Here is a 22,007-nt window from a genome sequence, read left to right as displayed (position 1 = left end):
TGCAACTGCTTTTCCCCAGAAAAATTAGCATTGATGTTAATAAGCGGTAAGCAGGAAGCAGGGCAAAATAACTAAAATAAATGTATCGTAATCTAGGTCTTTAGGTAAAGACCAGATTGCTTTTTCATTCCTTAAATTAAAGACAGTTCAGTTTACAATAATCCCCGTATTTATAAGCAGGAAATATACAGAATATAGGAAATCTGTCAGGTAGCCACTTAGCTTCTTGAATACTCTTGTAGACAGTACTTCAACTACATTATCCATGATGCCACATACTTAGACAGAAACTTATCACCAGTAAAGTATTACTGAAAATTATTTTAAAAATCAAGAGTGGTAAGGAGAGGATGGAGAAAACCACTATATATCGGTATAGCTTTTTCCATGAATGACTTATTTAAACATCCAATGACATTTAGATTTGTTATGATAATTCTGGAAAAGTGGTCAAATTTTCAAAACATCATGGCTTGCAAGGAGATCAACTCTCATGTCTGAGAAATTCAGCTAAAAACACAGATACCATATATATTTAAATTGAGAGAACAAGGCATGCTAAGAAAGAACTTAACCAACTTTTTAGCATTTCCAATATAAGCTTTTTAGGAATTATATGCATCTAGCTGCAAAAACACAGGAGCTACATGTTCACAACAAATTTGATTTGGGCCAAACCATTTTCTCAAAATAAAAATGGAACTTTTGCAGATTACATTTTTGTAAATATTAAATTTTTATCTATCTCACTTAGGTTATCTTAGTGAAAAGCAACTGATAGGAAAAAAAAAAAGAATTGGTCTTATTAATACCACATTAAAACAAAAATGTTAGGAGGGATTTTGTCTATTTGGAAGTTGAAAAAAAATGGTACCAGAATAGCATGTTTAGTGTCTCACTGTAAAGTTCTTAAATTAAAAAGAAATTAACTAGTAGATTGCATAATTAAATGGGATTACATGTAAATATAAATGCCACATGCACTCTGAACTCATATTAAAAATTTGATAATTATACATAAGGACAAGGCTGTTTTCTCCCATACCTGAAATCTTTACGCACAACAGAAGAAAAAAGAATATGTCACTTTTTTAAACTAACTTGACAGTTGTGTCCTCAGCTGCTATAAAACAGAGCATGTATCTTCATAGTCGCAGTTGTGCAGAAACCAAGTCAAGAGGAGATTCACCATTGTCTTTGGTCAACTGCACATTGATCAAGAATATGGTTTGTATATAAAAGCCACAATAAAACACTCAATAAAAAAGCAGTGTTGAAATAGCTGTCTTTTTTTTATTTGAAGGAATTAGTCACTACCTGCTTTAGTTTCTTGTTAAGACTATAGGTTTAAAACAATTTAAATCAAATAATTTTTGGAGTTTTGCTTTTGACAATTTCTTATTTATGATGCAGACAAAGCATCTCAGGAATAAAAATGTCCTGTAAATTAGTGTAAGAATTTTCTTTTCACAGGACTTCACTTTCAGAAAGAATACAGATTCATAGCATTATCATTATATTGGCTTCCTGCAATCAGTAAAGAGGAAATGGCACTCAGTGCACACTTGGAAAAAATTCACAAAATTGCACTGGCTGTAGGATAAAAGTAAAGAAACAGCTTTTCTTTCAACAGCTTACTCCATTACATTCGCTGTTTCTATAGAACATCGAGTTACTTATGCTATAGCACACACATATGGAGCTGCTTAGAAGTGTACATAAAGTGAGTGTAACAGAGCAGGCTACTGAAATGCCAGGAATTTTGAGGCTTTTAATATGGATTTAAGGCTATCTTGTCCTGTTTGTCACAAAGATTTCCCATAAGCTATAGATACATCAAGGAAAGAAGGGGAATTGTTTGGGGGCAAAATGTGTACTTATTTTCAGCACATCCAGTCTGTTGATGCAAAAATGTGTCCTTTCTCACAGTCCAGCAAAAGGAACTCAGCAGACCAAACACTGCATCTCTGCTTGGCTACTGGAAAACCAGAGCAAGTACTGCAATGGACTTTAAAAACTCTGAGATGATGGGATAGGCAAGTGACCTAAGGTACATCTACATGGCCAGTCCAGCACAACCTAAATCCAGAGGCTGCATTTGAGCTATCCCTGAGACTGTGCTTGCAAGTCCCTAGCAAGCATGTGAGAACTACAAGGAGTTTGCAAACACTTTATTACACATAGCTACACTGGAGGAAGAAGAGGAAACTACAATATAGAGCCACATTATCCACAAAGAAGCTAAAGGGGACAAGGAAAAAAGATAGCTAAAAACAAGAATTAAATCAAGCAGTGAGACTCAAAACCTAATGCTTAACATATAATGCTCTTGCTTAATCACAGGCAGGAGAAGCACTTTCTCCAAACTCTAGAAGAATTAATAAGGGAACAAAAAAATCCCAAACCCTAGAAGCCTGATCAGGAACTTGAGGATTAGACCCTGTAGATATTTTATTTACATCCAAGAGTCTCCATGACTAGTGAAATGTTATGAAAACAATGTGAAAATTTATATAAAAATATAGGTTGTATATACTTAAATAATATTCAATTTCCATGAAGGACATTGCATATAATAACAGAACTCAGTCTTACACAACCTTTTTCCCACAGGCTCCCAAACACAATTGGCTGTGCTGAACTAAACTTCACATAGGATGGGATTCTTCTGTTCAGATGCAGACACCTACACATGGGGTGGTCATTTTGATTTTTTTACTAGTCAATCAAGATGAACAGACACTTTTAGGCTATGATTAATCTCAAAGCAAGCAGCTAAAAACGGCAGATGAATCACCCTTTAAAAACATCTATTCACTAACAGGAGAGGGAAGTAAATAGTTGAGAGTATATTTCTATATATGGTATGGAGTATTCTGTTTGTTAAGCTGAGATCAGTCTTATCTGGAACAAAATTATCACAGAATAGAAAAAGATTGATATTAATTAAAATTATTTTTTCTATAAACATATTACAAACTGTAATAAACATTTCATATTTTTTTAGCAGAATTTAAATAGACTAGAAGTAGGGGTGGGGAAAATAAGATTTTGAATCCAGGATATCTGGTTATTCTACTTCTAAAGAGGAATAGATTATCTTAGAAAACAAACAGAAAACTAATCACAGAGAACTTAAGGGCATGATCCAGTTTTACACTGCTTGTCTTGATTCTTCTTTATTTTATACCTTTTAAACAGAACCATAAGAGTGAAAAATTAAAGCAAATATACTTATTTTGGAGGGTATTAACATATGTATGTAAAATAAAAAACATTCTTATTTGGCCTTTCTAACTCTAGTATTTGCCCTTAACTTAGCCTTCAAAGTCTGTTTTGAATAAGCTAGCTGTGAAATATGAAGTTTGACAGAGATACTCTAGAAACAATTGCTAAAGAAAGAAAGAAACCCACCATGGTTTTAATAATGCCACAATGCTCAAGAATTATTTTCACATAATATCCAAGAGAAAAAAATTTACGTAGTTAATGCTGTTTCAAATTTTCTTAGTAGAGGTAGCCAATGTAATTACATGCCAACCACATATTTTTATTTTTAAAGAATATCCTAAAAAGATGGTGAAATTTCAGCCATACTGAGAATTACACTTTTCAGACAAGTGTTATCTTAGTAAATTCCTCTGGATCAGTTTTGTAAGTGGAAGAATGTTTCTTACCTATTTTGAGACAGCAAAAGAATCTGCAATAGAGGCAACCAATACAAAGCAAGCATTCTCATAGAAGAAATGCTATTGTCATCCAAACATAGTTCTCTTAAGAGAACATGATTTTCCAGTCTTGGAAGCTAAATAGAAACGAGATGGTTATTTAAGACTAATATAAATTAGAGAAACATCAATGGAATGTTTACCAGATGCTTTTCATAAATCATTACTAAATACAACGAAAATTGACATTTTGGATATATGTATCATTTCTTTATTATGTATGTACCAGTTGTCACACATAATCTCTATATATCAGGTGGTAAATACTTTTTAATGTCTTCTTTCACAACTGAATAGTCAATATAAAAAAATTAAACAAGAAAAAAAAGTTCAAGAGCCCAAGAGTCACAGCCTTACTATTTTATTCATGCTTATTGACAGTGGTTTTCATCTCTTGAATTCATAGGAGAATAACTGTTAGTAAATATGATTAAGCATATGTTTAGCAATCAACTTTGCTATTTTAAATGCTGCAGCACAAATTTCAAGTTTTGGAGAATCAACATACATTAAATAAGCATGATTATTTAATCATTATAATAATATTATCATTATATACAAGTAACGGTAAGGAGCAATTACTTATATGTAATGGCAATTAAATCATTATTACCAGACTGATATAATTATCTTACTATTATAACAGGACTGATAAGTAATAATAATATTTTCTTACATTATAAACAAAATCAGAATCCTAACTAGAAAAAAACTAGATACTATAAATGAAGGAGGAACCACAATCACTGAGAGTTCAATTCTTCAAGGACTTGAGAGTAAGAAAACAATTAAGTGCTAGCCATTTGTATCTTTGAAAAATCACCCTGTGATAAGGCAAAAAAAAAAAAATCTTATCTAAGAGCATGAAACATCCCACACCAATCAAAGAGCACACGCTCAGAATGCTGAAAAACATGACTATGCACAAAAACAGACATATGCACAACAGCCACTAAATTCAAAGCTTTTACCTCCTGGAGATTATTGCCTTGCAACTTCAGAACTTGAAGTAGGCCACAATTCTCAATGCCTTCAACTTGTGCAAGATGATTGAAAGAGCAGTCTAGGTGAATGAGAGTAGGTGCCTCACAAAGACCTTTTGTGCTGATTAACTGATTATGGTCCACAATTAATTGTTGAAGATTTTTCAGTGACTCCAGACCTCCTGAAAATTCATGATTTAAAACACGATGAAATAAAAATCTGTCATTCAAGTACTAAGAAAACTCTGATTTTTCTGTACATTCTCTGATATAACAATTAATATTACTTCTGTGTAGGGTTTAAAATTAATTACTGTATTTTGAGCCTATCACATATACAGTGCATATGGTTCACAAATCTCTGATCCTGTTAATTAAGCGATAATAACAGTTCAGAATCTCTTTGGTACTTCTGTTGAAAGAGAACATTCTCTTAGTGATAAACTGTACTTACTATGCTTTAGCCACTTTACAACTACTCTGAACTCTAATGCTAACAGCCCTCTTAAAATCATCCATCAGAATGAAAACACTATGTTTTAATTTTTATTATTTCATTTTTAAAGAGTTTTTTAAAAAGTTTATCAGCAAGGTTAGAAAAAAAACTGTATTAAAACTTAGGACAGCATCATCACTATTATTTAAATTAGAAATGCTTAAGGAAGTATGGAAAAATAGATTTAACAACAAAATTTATAAAGAAAATTTAGTGCCTTTAAGAGCAAAGCTATACTACTGTAGCCATCCCACTCTCAACAAATTTACTCTTGCCATCTGCATTAAAGGGCATGCAATCTCTACACACAAAAGAAATGCAAAGGAATTCCCATGAGCATCTGTTTCTTTCACAGAATGCAACTAAAATCATCCTTACAACAGCAAAAATTACACTGTCTTCCCATTACACTTGCAATGACACTGATCCATCTAACTTGCTACAGGTCCAAGCAGCTTTGCTGTATCTCTGTAGTAAAACTTACCTTGAAGGGATACCTTTCACATAACATATCTAAAAAAAGGAATTTCAGATTTTACATCTGTTTCATGAATTCTTAGATAATTTAGTTAATTTAGGATTATTTGAGGGAACACTGTGTCTCATCTTCATCTCACCCTAAATTTCACAAGTTCACCAAAGGAATCTGAATGAGCTGGATTTACAGTAGTGAATCTCTTTGTGAATGTCCTCTGAAAAACTCCCTATGATTACATATTTTATTTCATAAAAAAAATTGTGAAACCAGAGATACCATAGAGTATTGAGATTGCAGAAGAGGACTTAAAAATGAAAACAAATGATAAGGAGAAAACTGAAGCAAAATATTAAATACCAAAACAGCAGTAAATTTTAAAAAATTCCCAATATAGGTGTTCCAATAATTTTAATTTAAAAATGGAAAACATTTAGTGAAAAGAACACAATTATCTGTGAAAATTAAAGATATCATTTTAAATATAACACACATGTAATGTAACTTCAAAACTGTGCTTTAGCAAATAAATATACAAATCTTTAATTACTCTGAAAAATTTCAAACACGTCCATGACGTAATACCCGGACTGCAAGATCCTGGTCTGTTTTTTCTTTCGTGCTTGGATGAAAATAAAAAAGGAATCAGCACCATCTAGTGGTCTCAGAAACACTTTCGCGTTTTCGTGTGTTGGTTCCCAAAACTTCCTCTTAAGAGCAGCTTAAATTATCTTAAGCCTAAATTAGTTTAAGCTTAGCAGAAACTTTAAAAGCACTCAATGAGCTTGGTGTGGGACCAAGAAGAGAGACTGCACACACAATCAGAAAAGGCAAGAAGGTAAAACAAAATCTGGAAGTTTCCTTCTCTGCATGCTGCACAAAGTGCCTTTTTTTAACTCTTCCTCACCTGAATGTCATTCAGAACATTCTGGAATTATCACATGCAGTCCAACAGAAAATACACAAGAGAGAATAATGTACTACAAACCAGATGGTATTTTACTGGCTCTTCTGCCCACTTGCAAAATTAAATATAAGCATGAAAGTCTTACGCGCATTTCCAGAAGGCAACAAACAAAAGTTATAGCAGCCATAGGAAAAGCATTTTGTTGACAATTACATGGTTTCAGCAAAGATTCAAGGAGAACCTTTATAGAAGTTCTCAGCAATTTGCAAAGTGCAGCTGAAGTCTGCCAGCTAGGGACTCTCTTAGCTATTGATGCAGACCTGAAGTCACTTTTATGTGTGACAAAGACAACTAACAACAGAGTGAAAGCCGGCAGCAAACATAAAAATGAAAAAAAAAAAAAAACATTACCAAAATAAAACCCTCAAACAACAAAGCCAAAATTAAAAAGGTGTCTGATGAAAAATAAAAATTCCTCTCTGTGCTGTCTTAAAAAGAGTATATTGAAAGCAGCATTTATGACCATCCATGGTTATGCATTGCTATTCCTCGAGCTGCCAGGGTTTTACCCAGCACTCCGTGGCAGTACAGACATCCTACAGAAGCAGATTTGAAAACTTAAGTCAAAATGCTACTTTTTGTGCATGAAAATTTTTAAACAAAGCATTCATCCTCAAAATACGCGCATATGCACTCAACTTTGGTGTGTTACTATCACAATTACTTAATTTGTGATCATGCATTCCTTAGGGAAAAAACATAACTGAGACTATTTCTCTTACTGCTATTTTTAAGGGGTTTTTGGCAACTCTAATTTTTCCCCTCCTGATGCTATATTTCAATGACAGGAGAAAAGAATAAAAAGAGAAATCATAATATGCCAGAAATTTCCTGCAATAAGTCATTAACACTCAAATATTACAAATGTAAATAAGCTTTACTACACAGTAGTGGAGCTTCCAAAATTGCTAAGAGACATCCGGCAAGATTTAGAGACGGGAGTGATATGCTAACTATCTAAAACCCACAAATCCACTTTTATGCATTCTGTGCAACCACTCAATAAGAAATATATCCTGTATTATGCATCTGTTCGAACCTAAAATCCTCAAAGCGATACTGGAGCGGAAAAAAACCCACATTGGAAAATGACTTTTGTGAACATTTATTTACCCACTTAAATTCATTAGAGACTAATTGTAGCAGTGCACGGCAAAAAAGAGAAAGTACTGGGGAATTTTAGTCCAGTTGGCCTGTATGAAGTTACCACAGATGCCACATTCTTAAATGTCATCCACTAAAAAGATGTCATTCTTACAGTAATCTTGCAGACATTTTTATCAAATGAGATCAATCTGAATAAGAATCTTATCAAGCACTATTTGCCACAATAATAGAGATGAAAATTTTTAACCATTTTATTTTATTGTTCCTCCTTAGAGTACTGATATGTTTTTACAGCAGGTTTTTTGCCAAGTCTGCCTCCTTGGGCTTAACAGCTGACTGGCTCTAAATCCAAGGGCTGTATAATTCTGAATATAAACTGCATAAATATTGTTAATACAAATTGGAGTAATTTTCTTACCAATCCGAGTGATTCTATTGTAGGAAAGTTCAAGATTTTGGAGATTTTTGCATCCATCTAAGCCACAAATTGATGAAAGACGGTTCTTATTCAGAATGAGAATACAGAGACCTTCCAGATCTGCACAGTCAATTACCTGAATGTTGTTCTCCTGCAATAAAAGAAAATGAGAATATTAAATAGCATCTGAAGTGAAGTAGCAGAACTAAGTAAAATATAGCAGATTGTCTTCATTGCTTATTTTTATCCTAAACTCTTAGCTAGGAGTAAGGGCATCTTATTTTTCCATTGGAAAAAAAAAAAAAGATGAGTCCTAGAAATGACCTGTGTCCTGCTGAAATAGAACAAGAATGTATCTTGATCTTCATTTCATTTGGGCTCTGAAAATGCCCAAAGTTGAAAGAAAAAGAGAATAAAGAAGAAGTTAAGAACAGAGCAGTCTCTTCCATATACATTTTTCTACCTCCTGAGACCCTGGGAGACTGAACTAAAAACTGCATAGAAACATTGTTTTTACTAGATGATAATGAAGACAGCTGTAATTTTGCTGGAATCCTATTTACTAATAGCAAAAGTCTGCATTTAGAGGTACTTTGGTCACAAACATTAACAATGTTCTAAGCTAATATTCTTCCTCCAAGGGATCTTGCTTTTTACATATCCCCTTCCCCAGGCTATTTTAAAAATGCTTCCTCAGATTTCTCTTTCATTTTTTTCTGTTCTTGGTCTTTTCATCTGGAAAATGGTGTTGTTAAAACACATTAAATTGAAAATGTGAACAAAGCTGTTTCATGTAAATTGCCAAGTTCTGGAACAAAGATACATTACAGAGAAAAAAGTTCTCTTCAGTCATTAAACAGGGCATGTAAAACACTGCACAGTAGTGAATACCTAACATTAGGCTTCTAGTATAACTTGCTATACATACTATTCCTTGAGCATATATGTTACTAATCTTAATATTCAAGGTGTATGTTGCAAAGGACTCTTCCTTCTAACTATTCTTGCTCAAGCTGAGCACCTGCTATGGTAAACAGCATCTGCTCACTCATCAGTCAGAGACTGAGGAAACAAAGATCTATACTACAGCTAACCTTAGCCTATTTTCTTAGTAAAGGTTGAATCATTTGCAGCATGCAGTTTTTTGTTATTTGCACTGTAAATCTGCTTGTACAACTTTGTTCATTTTTGGGACTATTTGTTGCTATTCCTATGCTCTTAAGGCTAAAAGTTACAGATTCAGTTTGACAACTGAACAATCAATTAAGGAGCAAAACTAGCAGTTCTCCCCATGTTATAACAAAGAACCAAACATGCTTGGTACCTCCACATTGATATACTTCAGGTCTTTGCAGCTACTTAGTCCTTCCAGTGCAACCAGTCCACAGCGCCTCAGGGTCAAGACTTGAAGGTTGGAACACTCAGCTAAGGTTGAGAGGCTACAAGCTGGCAAATCTTCGAGCGTAAGCGTTGTGACCTACAAGCATTTATTGATAACTAAAACTATATTTCGTATATTGAATATTCATGGCACAACACCATGTTATGGTAATTTTCTTTAGGATGAAAAAGAGAACAAAACTACAATCTACTAATGTTTAATAAAATGCAAGCAACTAATGGTTATTGTTTCATATGGAAAAGAATGGCAATGATAGGTTTGATCTGTCCAATGGGAGAAGCTAGCATGAAAACAATAGTCACAGTATCATAAATAATGAGTGTAGGACAGACAAAAATTGTTCAGACTAGAAGTGTGTATAGGCTAGTAAGCCTATATAGAATGGATATCAAGATGAGAGCACAGAGAAAGCATACAATAAGTTAATAAGTGGTAAGAAAAATAAGTCCTGACAACCAGAAGATGTCCTTTATGGCAAAACATTTTCTATAAGCTGATCAGTAATATATTGTTACTAGAAGAGACTATTCCTCTCAAAACTCCAAAGGGAACAGGAGCTGAAATGTGGGCCTTTATACAAAGGCAAAACCTTGTTAATTTAGCAGAATGAAAGAGCTCTTGCCTTTTAAAAGGTTAATATTATCAATCATCTGAAGACTAATACCACATCAGTCTGTTCCACAACACTCACTGGAATTCAAAAGTCATTGTCATTGCTCTTATTCTGCACCTGGGCACAGGAACTGTCACAATATCTATTTCCTGCCCAACAATAAACAGCATTCTGCCAACATACCAAAAGAGAATATAACAAAAAAAGTGAAACTATGTCTCCCATTTCACTCTCAGACTTTCATATTACCAGTTACCTGTTGCAAGGTACTCCAAGGGCCACTATGAATTATCTTTTCTGTACTTAGTGGAGGCAACTTGCTAAATGAACTTTTCCTTAGTTGTCTTCTTATAGTTGCTTGCTTTCTTTGGTTTTCTTCATATATTTTAGACCAAGATTTGCATGTTTTCATCCAGTTTATTCTCTTCTTTTCAATATCATCAGGAAAAATTACTTTACTAGAAGAATCTGCTACATCTTGACTACTGTCCCAGGTGTCTCTGACTTCTTCAGTAGCATTTTCCATCAGAAATAAAGTTTTCTTCATGGTTTCATGAGAAAATTGATCTTTAATTTGTCTGTTATTAGCATTTGGCTGGACATTTGCAGGGCTCCTGCATATGCAGTTTGCCTTATTTTCTGCCATGTCATTAGCACCAAAGTTAAGAGATTCATCCTTTGAAATATGACCATTTGAAACTTTATCAAGATAACTTGTTTGTGAGTAATTTTCTTCTACTTGTGCTACTGAATTAATGTATGAGTTCTCATTATTCATTTGAGAAGGGTGTTCCTTCTCAGAGCCTAGCACACTTGGTGTCAAATTTCTTTCTGCTGGAATCATCCAGTTATTTGTTTCATCCATCATTTCAGCATGCTTTTCTTTTGGTTCCTCTACTTGTTTATTTAGCTCCTCCTTCTCTTCTCTAATTACTTTCATATTTTCTGCCTTATTATTCTTTTTTATGTTTTCTATGTTATTTTCTACATTTTCACTCATCACAGCTTCTGCTCTTTTTTGTTCTAATTTTCTTTGTTCTTCTCTTCTTATTTGCACTTGTTTTTCTCTTTCCAATCTCAGGCTTTCTTTCTTTTTCTCATATTCCTCACGCCTCCTCACCTGTTTCAAATATTGTTTTCTTTCAAGTTCTTCTTGCCTCTTTCTTTCCTCTTCTCTATTTAACCTGTTTTCTTCCATTTGCCTGTTCAGTTTTTCCACTCTTTCTTTCACTTCTTGCTCTATTTCCTCTAGTATTTTCTGCTCCTTTCTTATTTCACATTTCCATTGTTTTAAAATGGGAGTGTATTTTTTACGGACTAAATATGCTCTAAATCTAGCTTGGATTTTCACAGCTGCTATATTCTGTTTTTCAGCCAGTTGTTGTCTTTCTTTTGCTTTCTGTTCTTCCAAGGCCTTTCTTTCCTCCTCCATTTGCAACTGTAGCTTCACGATCAATTCCTAAGCCAAAACAATTAGTTAGGATAGATTTCAACCACTTTTAAAATGGGACAGGTATTGGCACATATTTATCATTCATAAACAGAATCTAGTATATTAGGCATTCCATGATAACATTTATTCTCAAATATATAACAGTAACCTCACAGTCTTTTGACAAAAGCTCACTGTACAGCCTTACCCCATGTTGCCTCATTTTGTCTCTCCAAGCCTCCTCCTCTTTCTGTAACTCATCTTCTATTGCAGCCTGGCGTTTCTGCACAACAAATTAACTTAAATGAATTCTGTACAAAACCCAGAACGACACAAAACACCTCTCTCCAATCTCACCCGTCTTCTTGACTTTCCAACAATCCAATTTTGTGAATGCCTGAATTTAAATGAGGAACTGAGCCACATGTGGATCAAAATAAACAACAGGACACTTACATCAGTAATGTAGATTTGGTCATGCACTGAGAGATGCGTACCTTCAGAAAGTCAGCATCTATGTACTGACCCAAACAGCTGCCAGCTTCCTCACCAAGATCTGTACTACTAGCTAAGAGGAAAACTAGTTACCAAACCATTCAAAGTACAGGCAGAAAACAGAAACATGTCTGAACAATAGCATGAACAATCTCCCTTTAATTGCACTGGTATGTACTGATAATATTAAAATCCTTCAAATAGTAATTTTGTTCAGTAAAGCTAAAAAAATTTTCTGACTGAAATTGCTTCAAAACAGAAAATGAAAGTTCAAGTCTACTCTCTCACTATTTGCAAGTAAATAGCATTTCCCCCCTTGCCCAACATAATCTCAATCAGGAAAAAGTCTCAATCAGACTGTAAGTTAGCAGCCAGAAAGTTAGTTAGAAAAATAACTAAAAACCAGGCTGATCCAGAACCACATAACTCCTGGTGGAACCAAGATATATCAACCAAATCAAATCTGGAGGATATGAAGGAAGTAGTATAAGGAACCACTTTCAATTGGAGCATAAAGTCTCCCACGTGTCTAAGCACTGTTTTTCATGTGCATTCAGAAGCATGCTGTTCAGACAGCAGGAGACCAGGCATCTAGATCCTTCTGCAACAGGAAAAGGTGGATTCTATTTCTCACCTCCAAAAAAAGCGTTCCTGCAACAGCAGTATCAAAGTGCCTAAATGTGGCCATGTCCCTCTTTCTCTAGAGAAAGCCATCCTACATCCAAAAATGTTTTGTGACAGCAAAGAGCCAAGAAGGCCTACCAGTTTTTCTGACCTTTTGAAAAGAGAGCTATAGTAGACATTGAGCTGAGATCAAAGGTATTTTTATTTACTAAGCCCTTCCTTACTACTGGTGACTTGAATTACCTTGCTGCTGCCAAGGCACCCACCTTTTCAGAAAGCGACAAATCAGTTAAACTGAAAATGTGTTAATGCACATTTCAAAACACACTCATTTAGGCTAAATAATAAAATTCTGTGGCTTTACAAGTATAATAGCTGAGAGTTAAATTTCTTCATGTTCCTACACTCTTTTGTCCTTTATGATGCTCCACCCACTACAGCAAAACATGACTAGATAGTCTGACAGTGCAACCAGCCAATGTGTTGAGTCTTCATCTGCTGTGGCATTCATCATAGATGAAGCATGAGTAAGTTTCCCAGATAAAGATAGGGACAGAAGTAGTGTAACTTTTACCTAGTGAAGAACAGCACCAGCATTGCTGAACTGAGTAATTTTGTTTCTGATTACTTTCATTATGATTTTAACATTGAAATATGAAATTGGGCTGAGAGGTCCAAACTAGCTAAGTATTTTCTATTAGGGCACAGTGGCCATTTTTCATCTGTGATTAATTTCAGCACAACTCTCATTTCCAGTACTTTGACTGATTTAATAATATAAAAACTTTGTAAAGACAAAGCTTAAGGAATAATTTAAAATTTAGCATAGCAAATTCATTCACTATTGATTAAAACGGAAAACACATAAAAGCCAAAGGATTACACTTAAATACATTTTACAATTCACTGGCAACACAAGTAGATAGGGTTTAGGACAGTCAAGCAGTTTGAGATAGTAGTCCCTTTTTCTCATTAGAGCTAGAATTCAGATAGTCTAGACTGGAACAGATTGCCTTAATATCATTCATTACCTTATGAAGAAGATCTAACTTTATTCTTTCAGCCTCAAATTGCTCCAGATGCTGCACCCTTCTAGCATGTTCCTCTTCATTCTGTTTTTCCCGTGATTCTCTCTCAGCTTTCCACTTTTTCATCTTCTTATCTTCAAGCTCAAGTGCTCGTCTATACTGTTCTTCTACTTCATGACAGGCAAGACCTGATCTCATTTCGAGATCAGCTATTAATCAACCAAGAAAACAATTTATTTAATTTCCTAAAAAGCACTGGGGAACATTAAACAGTCTTAAGATATTTGGCAATAAAAAGATCCGATCATTATATAGGCAGCAATACATATCTGATTTCTTACATGTATTATATAATATATATAGGAAATCAGAATTACAGCACAAGTCCTTTCCATCAGAGATGTCTTATTATTATTCAGCACACTTACTGACTCTGCAACTATGGTGCTTATTCTAAAAATGTACAATTAAGGATTGCAGAGGATGTCTTTTCTGGCTTTTAGTGCTTCAGCACTGATATGGTCCAGCCCAACTGATCCAAAGGCCATGGCAAAGGAACACTCTCAGTCAATGTGAACACAAAAAAAACAAACCAAAATCCAAAAACCAAAACAATAACAAAAATCTGTGGCCAAAGCAGAACCTGCTTAGTGCCTCTGAGCAGCTTTCACTTTGAGTGGTATTTGTTGACACTAATTTCTATGATGATTTTGTGATCTTGAAATGAGATAAAGGCAAAAGCATTTTATTATGTCAAATCCATCAAGTATCAAGACCTGCTGCATACTGCAATGTGAAATTCTTTAAAAAAATGCTATGATACTTATGACAACATGAAAAGCAGGAAATACTGATATGTTAAAGATCAACTCAACCAAATAAATAATGTGATTGCTTACCTGTAAGAAAGTGGTCATCAATGACTGCTTCATCACTGGTGGACTGACTATAATCAGGAGTTGTAGCAAGCTGCAAGTCTTCATTTTCAACTTCAAGCAATATCTAATATAGTTTAAAATTGTTATTAAAAACCATGAAACAAAACTGAAAAGCAGAACATTATAAAATCTTCCAGAACCAGGATAAGCTTTTTATCATGTGACAAGTACAACAATGTGAAACTTACTGCTGACTGGAATCCTTACGTATTAAACAATGCTAACATAATTATTGTTACTGTTTTCTAGAGTAATAAATATTGTAGTATTTATCAAAATACATAATATTTCTATGTGTTTTAAAAATATACTTAATATTTTGACTTGGAAAAATGAATGTCTTGCATTTGAGATTTATTTTACTTTCTGTGAAACCAAGCACTTATGCATAAATACTGTTATGCACACTGGGGAAGAACTAGTTACAGAGCAAATTTTTAAGAATACTATTTTAAAATAATACTATGGGCACAAGGATTGCTATATTTATTTCATTGTTCTTTACTGGCAAGTAATCTATTCCTGCTCATTTATCATCTGTTCATCACATGCTTTGGGCATATATTAATATTTGTAATGCAGCTGAAGTCACATGAAGTAATTGTGCTGTGTTAAACAATGGCCTTCTGAGAACAAAAAATCATGTTTGCAAGAGTGCTCACTAATAAAAGCCAGGCAGCAAATTAAAAATGAATAAATTAAATACAGTTTTATATTTTTCTATGAAAACTTCAGCGAGTTATTCAGTCAAATTCTATGAAAATATAGAAGCACTCATGTTCACAACTCTTGATTTGTCTTTAAAAGATACAGAGAATACTATGTTTATATTTTCAATAAAATAACAGAATATACTAAGAGCAAGACTAATAGTAGTACATCTTCCTGATCATCATAAAGAATAAGATTAGAGAAACTTAAAAGTTTCTAACATAACATTAAGATAATATTCTTCAACTATTAATAAAGGATTATTCAGTTTTGTTTAATTTTGTGCTCAATATATCAGATAATTATTTCAAGTTTGAAAGCTTATAGACATGGTGTATTACAGTTGATGTCCTAATTGTAAAGAATTGTATATAGAAACTCATCCTAATACCTTATGGAGAGTCTTACAGAAAAAAAAACTGAACAAATTTATAGATCTCCTTAGGAGGCCACTAAAGCAAGTGTAAGATATCTAGATTATTTAATAGAATTTTATTCCCTATAAATAATGCATAAATAAAAAATACCTTTTCATTAAATTGTTTTGACTCTTCATTCAGTTCAGAAGGATGGCAAGAAATTACTTCATAAATGTCATCTAAAGAAAAAGTAAATAAAAATTTAGTTCACAGAGAGAAAATCCCTTACAAATGTTCAGTTTTAGTCTACACTCTTTATCTACTCAATAGGTTTAAACTAAAATAAAGTGGTTTTATTTCCTTTCCTCCTCCCCCAGTTTAACTTGAATATGTATGGGAATCATTTATCTACATTAAGAGATACAGACACCATGATACTGTAAGAATATAGTGATAGCAAACATGAAAGAGAATTCCACACCATGAAACACAGCAGATCATTTTCTGTGCAGAAAAATACAGCAGCACTTGTATCAGATAGGTCAAAGAACAAAGAACAATTGAAAAGAGTAAGATTGCATTGCAAAAAAAGAATAAATAGGGATGTTCCTCAGATATCAAAATTTTTATTGAACTTCTAGTCACCAAGCCTATTGCACTAATGGAACAGACAGTTCCATGAGCTTGGCTTCAGTCACACAGCTGACAGCAATATTTTTTTTGCCAATTAATGGTAATTTCATCCAATGAGAGCTTGGGCATCTCTCACGATAGACTTTAAACATATCCTGTGGGAGTCATTTGTATCTGAACCCTGCATCTCAGCTCCTACTGACTTCATTTTAGACTTTCATGAAGAGTCTGGCCTGGGCTCTGTCTCAGAGATTAACCTTGCATCTTGCCTCCTTTAGCATTAGATGAGGTTTTACAAAAGTTTAATTTCTGCTCAGATGTTAATTCAAGAAGATAGCATTGCATGGCTTTATTCCTAGAGATTCTCATCATGCATTCAGAAGCTGATGGAATAGGTTCCACTGCATGTTCTACTTAAAAGTTTGCATTATTTCATTGATGTTATTAGTCTAATGTCCACTGGCAATGTGAGGGGTGCAAACACTTTAACTGTGATTAATGCTTACTTCTGCTTTGCTCATCTTCCAAGTCCTGCATTATAAGCTTTTCAGCCTCTTCATTGCTGCTCTTGATAAAGTTTAAATAGGCGAGAAATGATTCTGGTAAGTCACCTGAAATCTAGAAAAACACAACCTTTGACATATATTCTACATTTTTGTCTCACAGGCTTGAACAGAGGTAAATACTTGACACAGAGAATAAAGACTTGTTTTGGCTTCACCTATAAAGCATTGATGGAGATTTAGCAGCAATTTCCACCAATATTTTTCCAACTTCCTATACTTTTCTCATTTTCTTACCACCCACTGAACAATTAATAATTTCAATTTTAATTACATTCTAATCAAATTTTAATAATGTATCTTGCACTTTCTTCAGAAACACATTTCATTAAATTACTGCATTTATAACTGTGTCAGACCAAGAAATTAAAGAAGAAGGATAAGATCAAAATTAGTGAGGTGCAGGATCTTTTTCTTTTCAGGATAAATAAACTTGAAATTTACTAATGTTTAAAGTATGCACATAGAACCAATGCTTCAGTTTTCTTTATTCCATAGAAAACTTCTATTCAAAATTTTCAAAAATGTTCTATTCAAAATTTCAAGATTTGAAGGTGTTTTAGTTTTTTTAGTTTTTAAATTTTTTTAAATTTAGATTTTTTTAGGTTTTTGTGAACTATCCAAAATGTCAAGATTTTGGGAAAGTGGGCTGCCTTCTCTCAGATGTGCAAATTGTGGTAGACATTGCTGATATTGTTCAGTATGTGAGTGCTTGCACATTTAGCACTGGTGCCTCTGTCTACATCATATGAAACATGATTTATGATCAGTATTATCACCCTATTATCCTAAAAACATGCAATCCCTATGCTATGGATCTGAAAGGTTAAAATGGCAGAAAAGGACCCAAACAACTGATTTTATTTCAGGGGAAAGCCACTTCCCATAATAAAAAATCATCCAAGAAAGAGGACTTGAAGAACCTATTTCTAGGAAATTGGTATCTGGAAATCTTATAATGAATCTCCTAAACCAGTCTCTTGTAAAATTAAAATACAGATTGCAGTGAAGAATCATTACATTCATCCAGATTTAATCTACCTCACCAAATCTTCCAGCTTCAGAGGATTCCAAAACAAAATCTCCAGGTGTTGCTCTGCTTGATCCTCTCAAGCAGAACGCTGATACCTTTTGTATCTCTCCTATAGTCCTGTCAGCACATTTCTCATGAAGCAGCACTCCCAAGATTACTGCTCAGACCCTCAGGTTCGGTGTGCTGGGGAAATGTTCTCTCACCACACTTTGGCTTTGCAATGCCAGCACTGCTTCTGCAGCGCACAACCACAGCAGCAGTGAGAGCTCACTGAATACACCGAGAGTTCAGCTCACGGGATACTCACAGTCTCACTGTCACTCAGCGCTTCCTCTGACACCTCCGTGTCAGGCTCAGGCTCATCTGTTCCAAACGAAGAAACACTGATTCTGCCTAATTCAATTTCTACTTCTTTTTCAATTCCTTCAATATCTTCCGACATTCTGCCTCCCACAGCGTCTGATCTTGAAAGCTACGCAAAAAACCAAAAAAAAGTAATGCCTTTCAACACAGCAATGAACCAAAATAAACAGAGTCCTCAAAATCAGGCTAAGGGTGTAGAAAGTTTTAATGATACCGAGAAAGCCGTGAGAAACGATGGAACCCACAGAGGTAAAAACCTGTGGAGGGATGCAAGCAGGGGGAAACGAGGCGAGAAGCAGATGCCGGCTGAGAGAAAACTACAGCTCCCGAAATGCACCGCGCCCGGGACAGCTTCCGGACAGGCTACCGGCTCCGCCCATTTGCATGCTGGGAGTTGTAGTCCAGCGCTCAGAGCGCCCGCAGTACTCCGGTCTCCCCCGTCTACTTCATGTACCCACTCACCTGTCGTTCGGTCAAGCTCCTCACGGGGCCTCCGCCTTTCTGGCCGCCTCTGGAGACCGACCGCTCCTCCGCCCTGAAATTTTGCATCCGCCAACAGCGGACGGTGGGGAGCTCGGGGGGAGGACGAGAGCCCCGCTCCGCGCTGCTACCGCGGGAGCGTCACCATGGCAACGGCAAACAGCGGCTCGGACGGGCAGCGAGAGGAGCCAGACTTCGGCAGGAGCGGCCGTTTCGCGTTCTCGGGGCGTTAGGCAGCGCCCCCCAGCGTGGGACGGAGCGCCTCGCAGCGCCTCCTTTCGTGCTACCTTCGGGCCTTTCTCTTTAATTTTGGGGTTTGGGGTTGTTTGTTTGTTTGTTTTGGGGTTTGTGGGCTCGTTTGTTTGTTTTCTGGGGGTTTGTTGTTGCTGTTGTTGGTTTTTTGAGGGTATTTTTATTTTGGTTTAGGATTCGTGTTTTGGTTTTGTTTTCGGTTTGTGTTTGTGGGGTTTTTTGAAGACATAGACTGGAATTTATGTTTATAATAAATTTATGTTTACAATAAATTGCAAGAGGCAATTAGGCGGAAAAAAATATAAATAAAAGCATACTAAAGCCACAGTGAAGGTGTTTTATGGGAACACTCCAGACATCCCTTCTGTCTGCCCTTGCTGGGGCTGGGTCATTGCTCAGAGGGACCAGCTGGCACTGGGGCCACCATGGGGCACTGGGCTCCGGCATGGCCAGCCTGGCACGGCCTCGCAGGGACAGGGGGACCAGTGGCTCAGCATGGCCCTGCCAGTGCTGTAGGCAGGGAGCAAATAGTAGCAGTTAAAAAAAAAGTGAGAAAAAGGTAAATACAAATACAAATTCACAGAGTCGTAGAATGGTTTGGGTTGGAAGGAGCCTTCAACATCATCTCTTCTGAATGACCTGCCATGGGCAGGGACACCTTCCACTAGCCCAGGTTGCTCAGTGCCCCATCCCCAGTGGCCTTGAATACAGGGATGGGGCACCCACAGCTTCTCTGGGCAACCTGTTTTCAAGCCTCACCACCCTTTGTGGTGTAAGGAATTTCATTGTAGCCCCTGATCTAAATCTGCTCTCTTCTAGCTTAAAACATTTCCCCCTTGCCCTACCACTCTCTGCCTGTGTAAAAGTCACTCTCTGGTTATTAAAAGCTGGAGAAAATGTCCAGTTGGAGAATTAGAGACTAAATAGAATTCAGTCTAGGAAAAGTTACACAGATCAGGCAGGGTTCAGATGATAACATTGTTGTGTGTTTAGAAGGGAGCACATCTAACCCTGAGTCTGACAAGGAATACCAAGATGCAAAAATAGGTATAACAAAAATTAAGAGCTAAAAGATAAATGTAAGTTTTACATAGAAAATGTGCATTTTGGGGGCAATGGGAAAGATGTGCCAAAAATGGTAGGGGTTTTCCCATCTGCTGTCCTTAGAATAAGCTGAGTACCTCTCTGAACGTTTTAGGAGTGTTAAACAAAAAATATTTGCTTCAAGAGCAACTGATTACCATTTTCTCACCAGTGTTATGGATAAGCATGATAATTAAATATTAAAAAATGGAAATGTATCCATTTGAAATCCACCCTTTTTATATAATCATATCACTGGGGAACTTTTCAATGTGTTCAACTATTTATTCACTGATTGAATGGGTACTTAATGCTTCTTTTGTAGTGGAGTTATGCTGTGCACATACTGAATAAAAAACATATCCTGTCTTAGCAAAAAAATTTGCAAATTAGAGGGACATTTCATAGAAATCATAGAAAGATTTAATTTCATCAAATGAAATTAAGAATTGTCAAATCACTACTCACTCAGCCCTAAGGCTGAACTTAACACTAACTCTTACCCTTGCCCTAACCCTAAATAGAAGCCTAAACTTAACCCCAGCACTAACCCTAACAATAGAACCCCCATCCATATGGGTGGTCAAGTTTGGAAAGAAGCAGGAGCAGCAATATTGAGGCCCTCCTGGGACCACCTTGCCATTCCTGTTACAGCCATATTGATCCTGGAGCTGCAGGCTCCTTGACTCACTCAACCCTAACCCTAACCCTAAACACTGCCCTAACCCTCAGAGTAACCCTCAATCCCAATCCCCAGGGTCCCCATCACCAGTGTTGGCACTGATTCAAAAACTGTAGAGTGAACAGAGCTGTACTGTAGCTAAAATTCTTCATTTCACAAATTTGAAATGAAGGGAAAACAATTGCATGGCATGGAATGACAGGAAGTGCATCAAAATGAGCCAAAACTTCCTGAAACCTGTTGCCTGTATCCAGAAAGTCAGGGCTAACCAACATAAGAAAACTTCTCTGTCATAAGGATGTGGTTATGCTGGACTTCAGGAGGAAATATATCATTGTTTGACCATTCTCTGTAAGGTAGGATGGAAATATTCAATACTGGTAAAAATTTTCTTGTGTAGAAACAATGCAATATAAAATTTGAGTTGATTTATAAGGATAATATTTTTAACTTTTAGGTAAATTTTTTTAGGATGAACTGAATTATTATTAAAATTGCTCAGAATAAATCTTTGAAACCACACAGGTAACACAAGGGAGCTATTGCAGATTCCAGTTTTCATGTTGAATATATAACTCTTCAGGAGTTTTTCCTAAAAAAAATGCATCATACCACTGTTTTGATACATTCTATTTTTGAAAACCAAGAAAAAGTTCATTGACTCTTCTCCAGGGAAATAGAAAAGCCTGCTGTCTCATACAGTCTATAGTTTTACAGCTTCCTTGTTGACCCCATCATTGACTCCACTCCACTGCAGAGCTGGTTTGAGAACCTTACTACAGCTCTCTGTGCTGAAATCCAGCAGAAGAAGTTTTATAATCCAGGCACTGAGGATCTTGACAGGGCAGGCTAAGCTTGTTTTTGCTGAATATTTTCTTCTCAAAAATGAAATTTTATACACATGTAATGTGTTTTCTATGTAAAATAAGCCATTAATGCAGGACAAATTTTGGCTGCAGAAGCTTCACATTTGTCATCTCTTTGTTTCAGCTTGTATCCTTACTATTCAGTAAGTGCACTGAGAATAGAAGAACAAGTGTATGCCAGGCTACATAAATCTTGCCATACAAATCTTCCAAAATACACGATGCTTCCAAATGTCTTTAGCAACTTAAAATAAAAAAGACCAAAACCAAAGGCAA

The 22,007-nt window shown here is 35.6% G+C and overlaps 1 protein-coding gene across 1 annotated transcript in view; it reads right to left on the bottom strand.

The window, feature by feature from the left end:
- LRRIQ1 (leucine rich repeats and IQ motif containing 1) overlaps window positions 1-18,465 on the bottom strand; it is a 101,267-nt gene extending 82,802 nt beyond the window's left edge. Inside the window, exons 1-11 of the mRNA XM_050970114.1 lie at window positions 18,313-18,465; window positions 16,916-17,027; window positions 15,945-16,015; window positions 14,668-14,770; window positions 13,772-13,977; window positions 11,830-11,904; window positions 10,446-11,648; window positions 9,499-9,651; window positions 8,175-8,325; window positions 4,700-4,893; window positions 3,678-3,805 (exon numbers count right to left, since the gene is read on the bottom strand). Of these exons, the coding sequence (XP_050826071.1) occupies window positions 3,678-3,805; window positions 4,700-4,893; window positions 8,175-8,325; window positions 9,499-9,651; window positions 10,446-11,648; window positions 11,830-11,904; window positions 13,772-13,977; window positions 14,668-14,770; window positions 15,945-16,015; window positions 16,916-17,027; window positions 18,313-18,447 (2,531 nt within the window). The 5' untranslated portion in view covers window positions 18,448-18,465. The remainder of the gene's footprint in view (window positions 1-3,677; window positions 3,806-4,699; window positions 4,894-8,174; window positions 8,326-9,498; window positions 9,652-10,445; window positions 11,649-11,829; window positions 11,905-13,771; window positions 13,978-14,667; window positions 14,771-15,944; window positions 16,016-16,915; window positions 17,028-18,312) is intronic.
- Between the last annotated feature and the right edge of the window lie 3,542 nt (window positions 18,466-22,007).

Source organism: Serinus canaria, chromosome 1A, assembly GCF_022539315.1.
Source record: "Serinus canaria isolate serCan28SL12 chromosome 1A, serCan2020, whole genome shotgun sequence".
NCBI classification, from domain to species: Eukaryota; Metazoa; Chordata; class Aves; order Passeriformes; family Fringillidae; genus Serinus; species Serinus canaria.
Note: the sequence above shows the minus strand (reverse complement) of the source record. Positions and strands in the feature narration are given on the sequence as shown.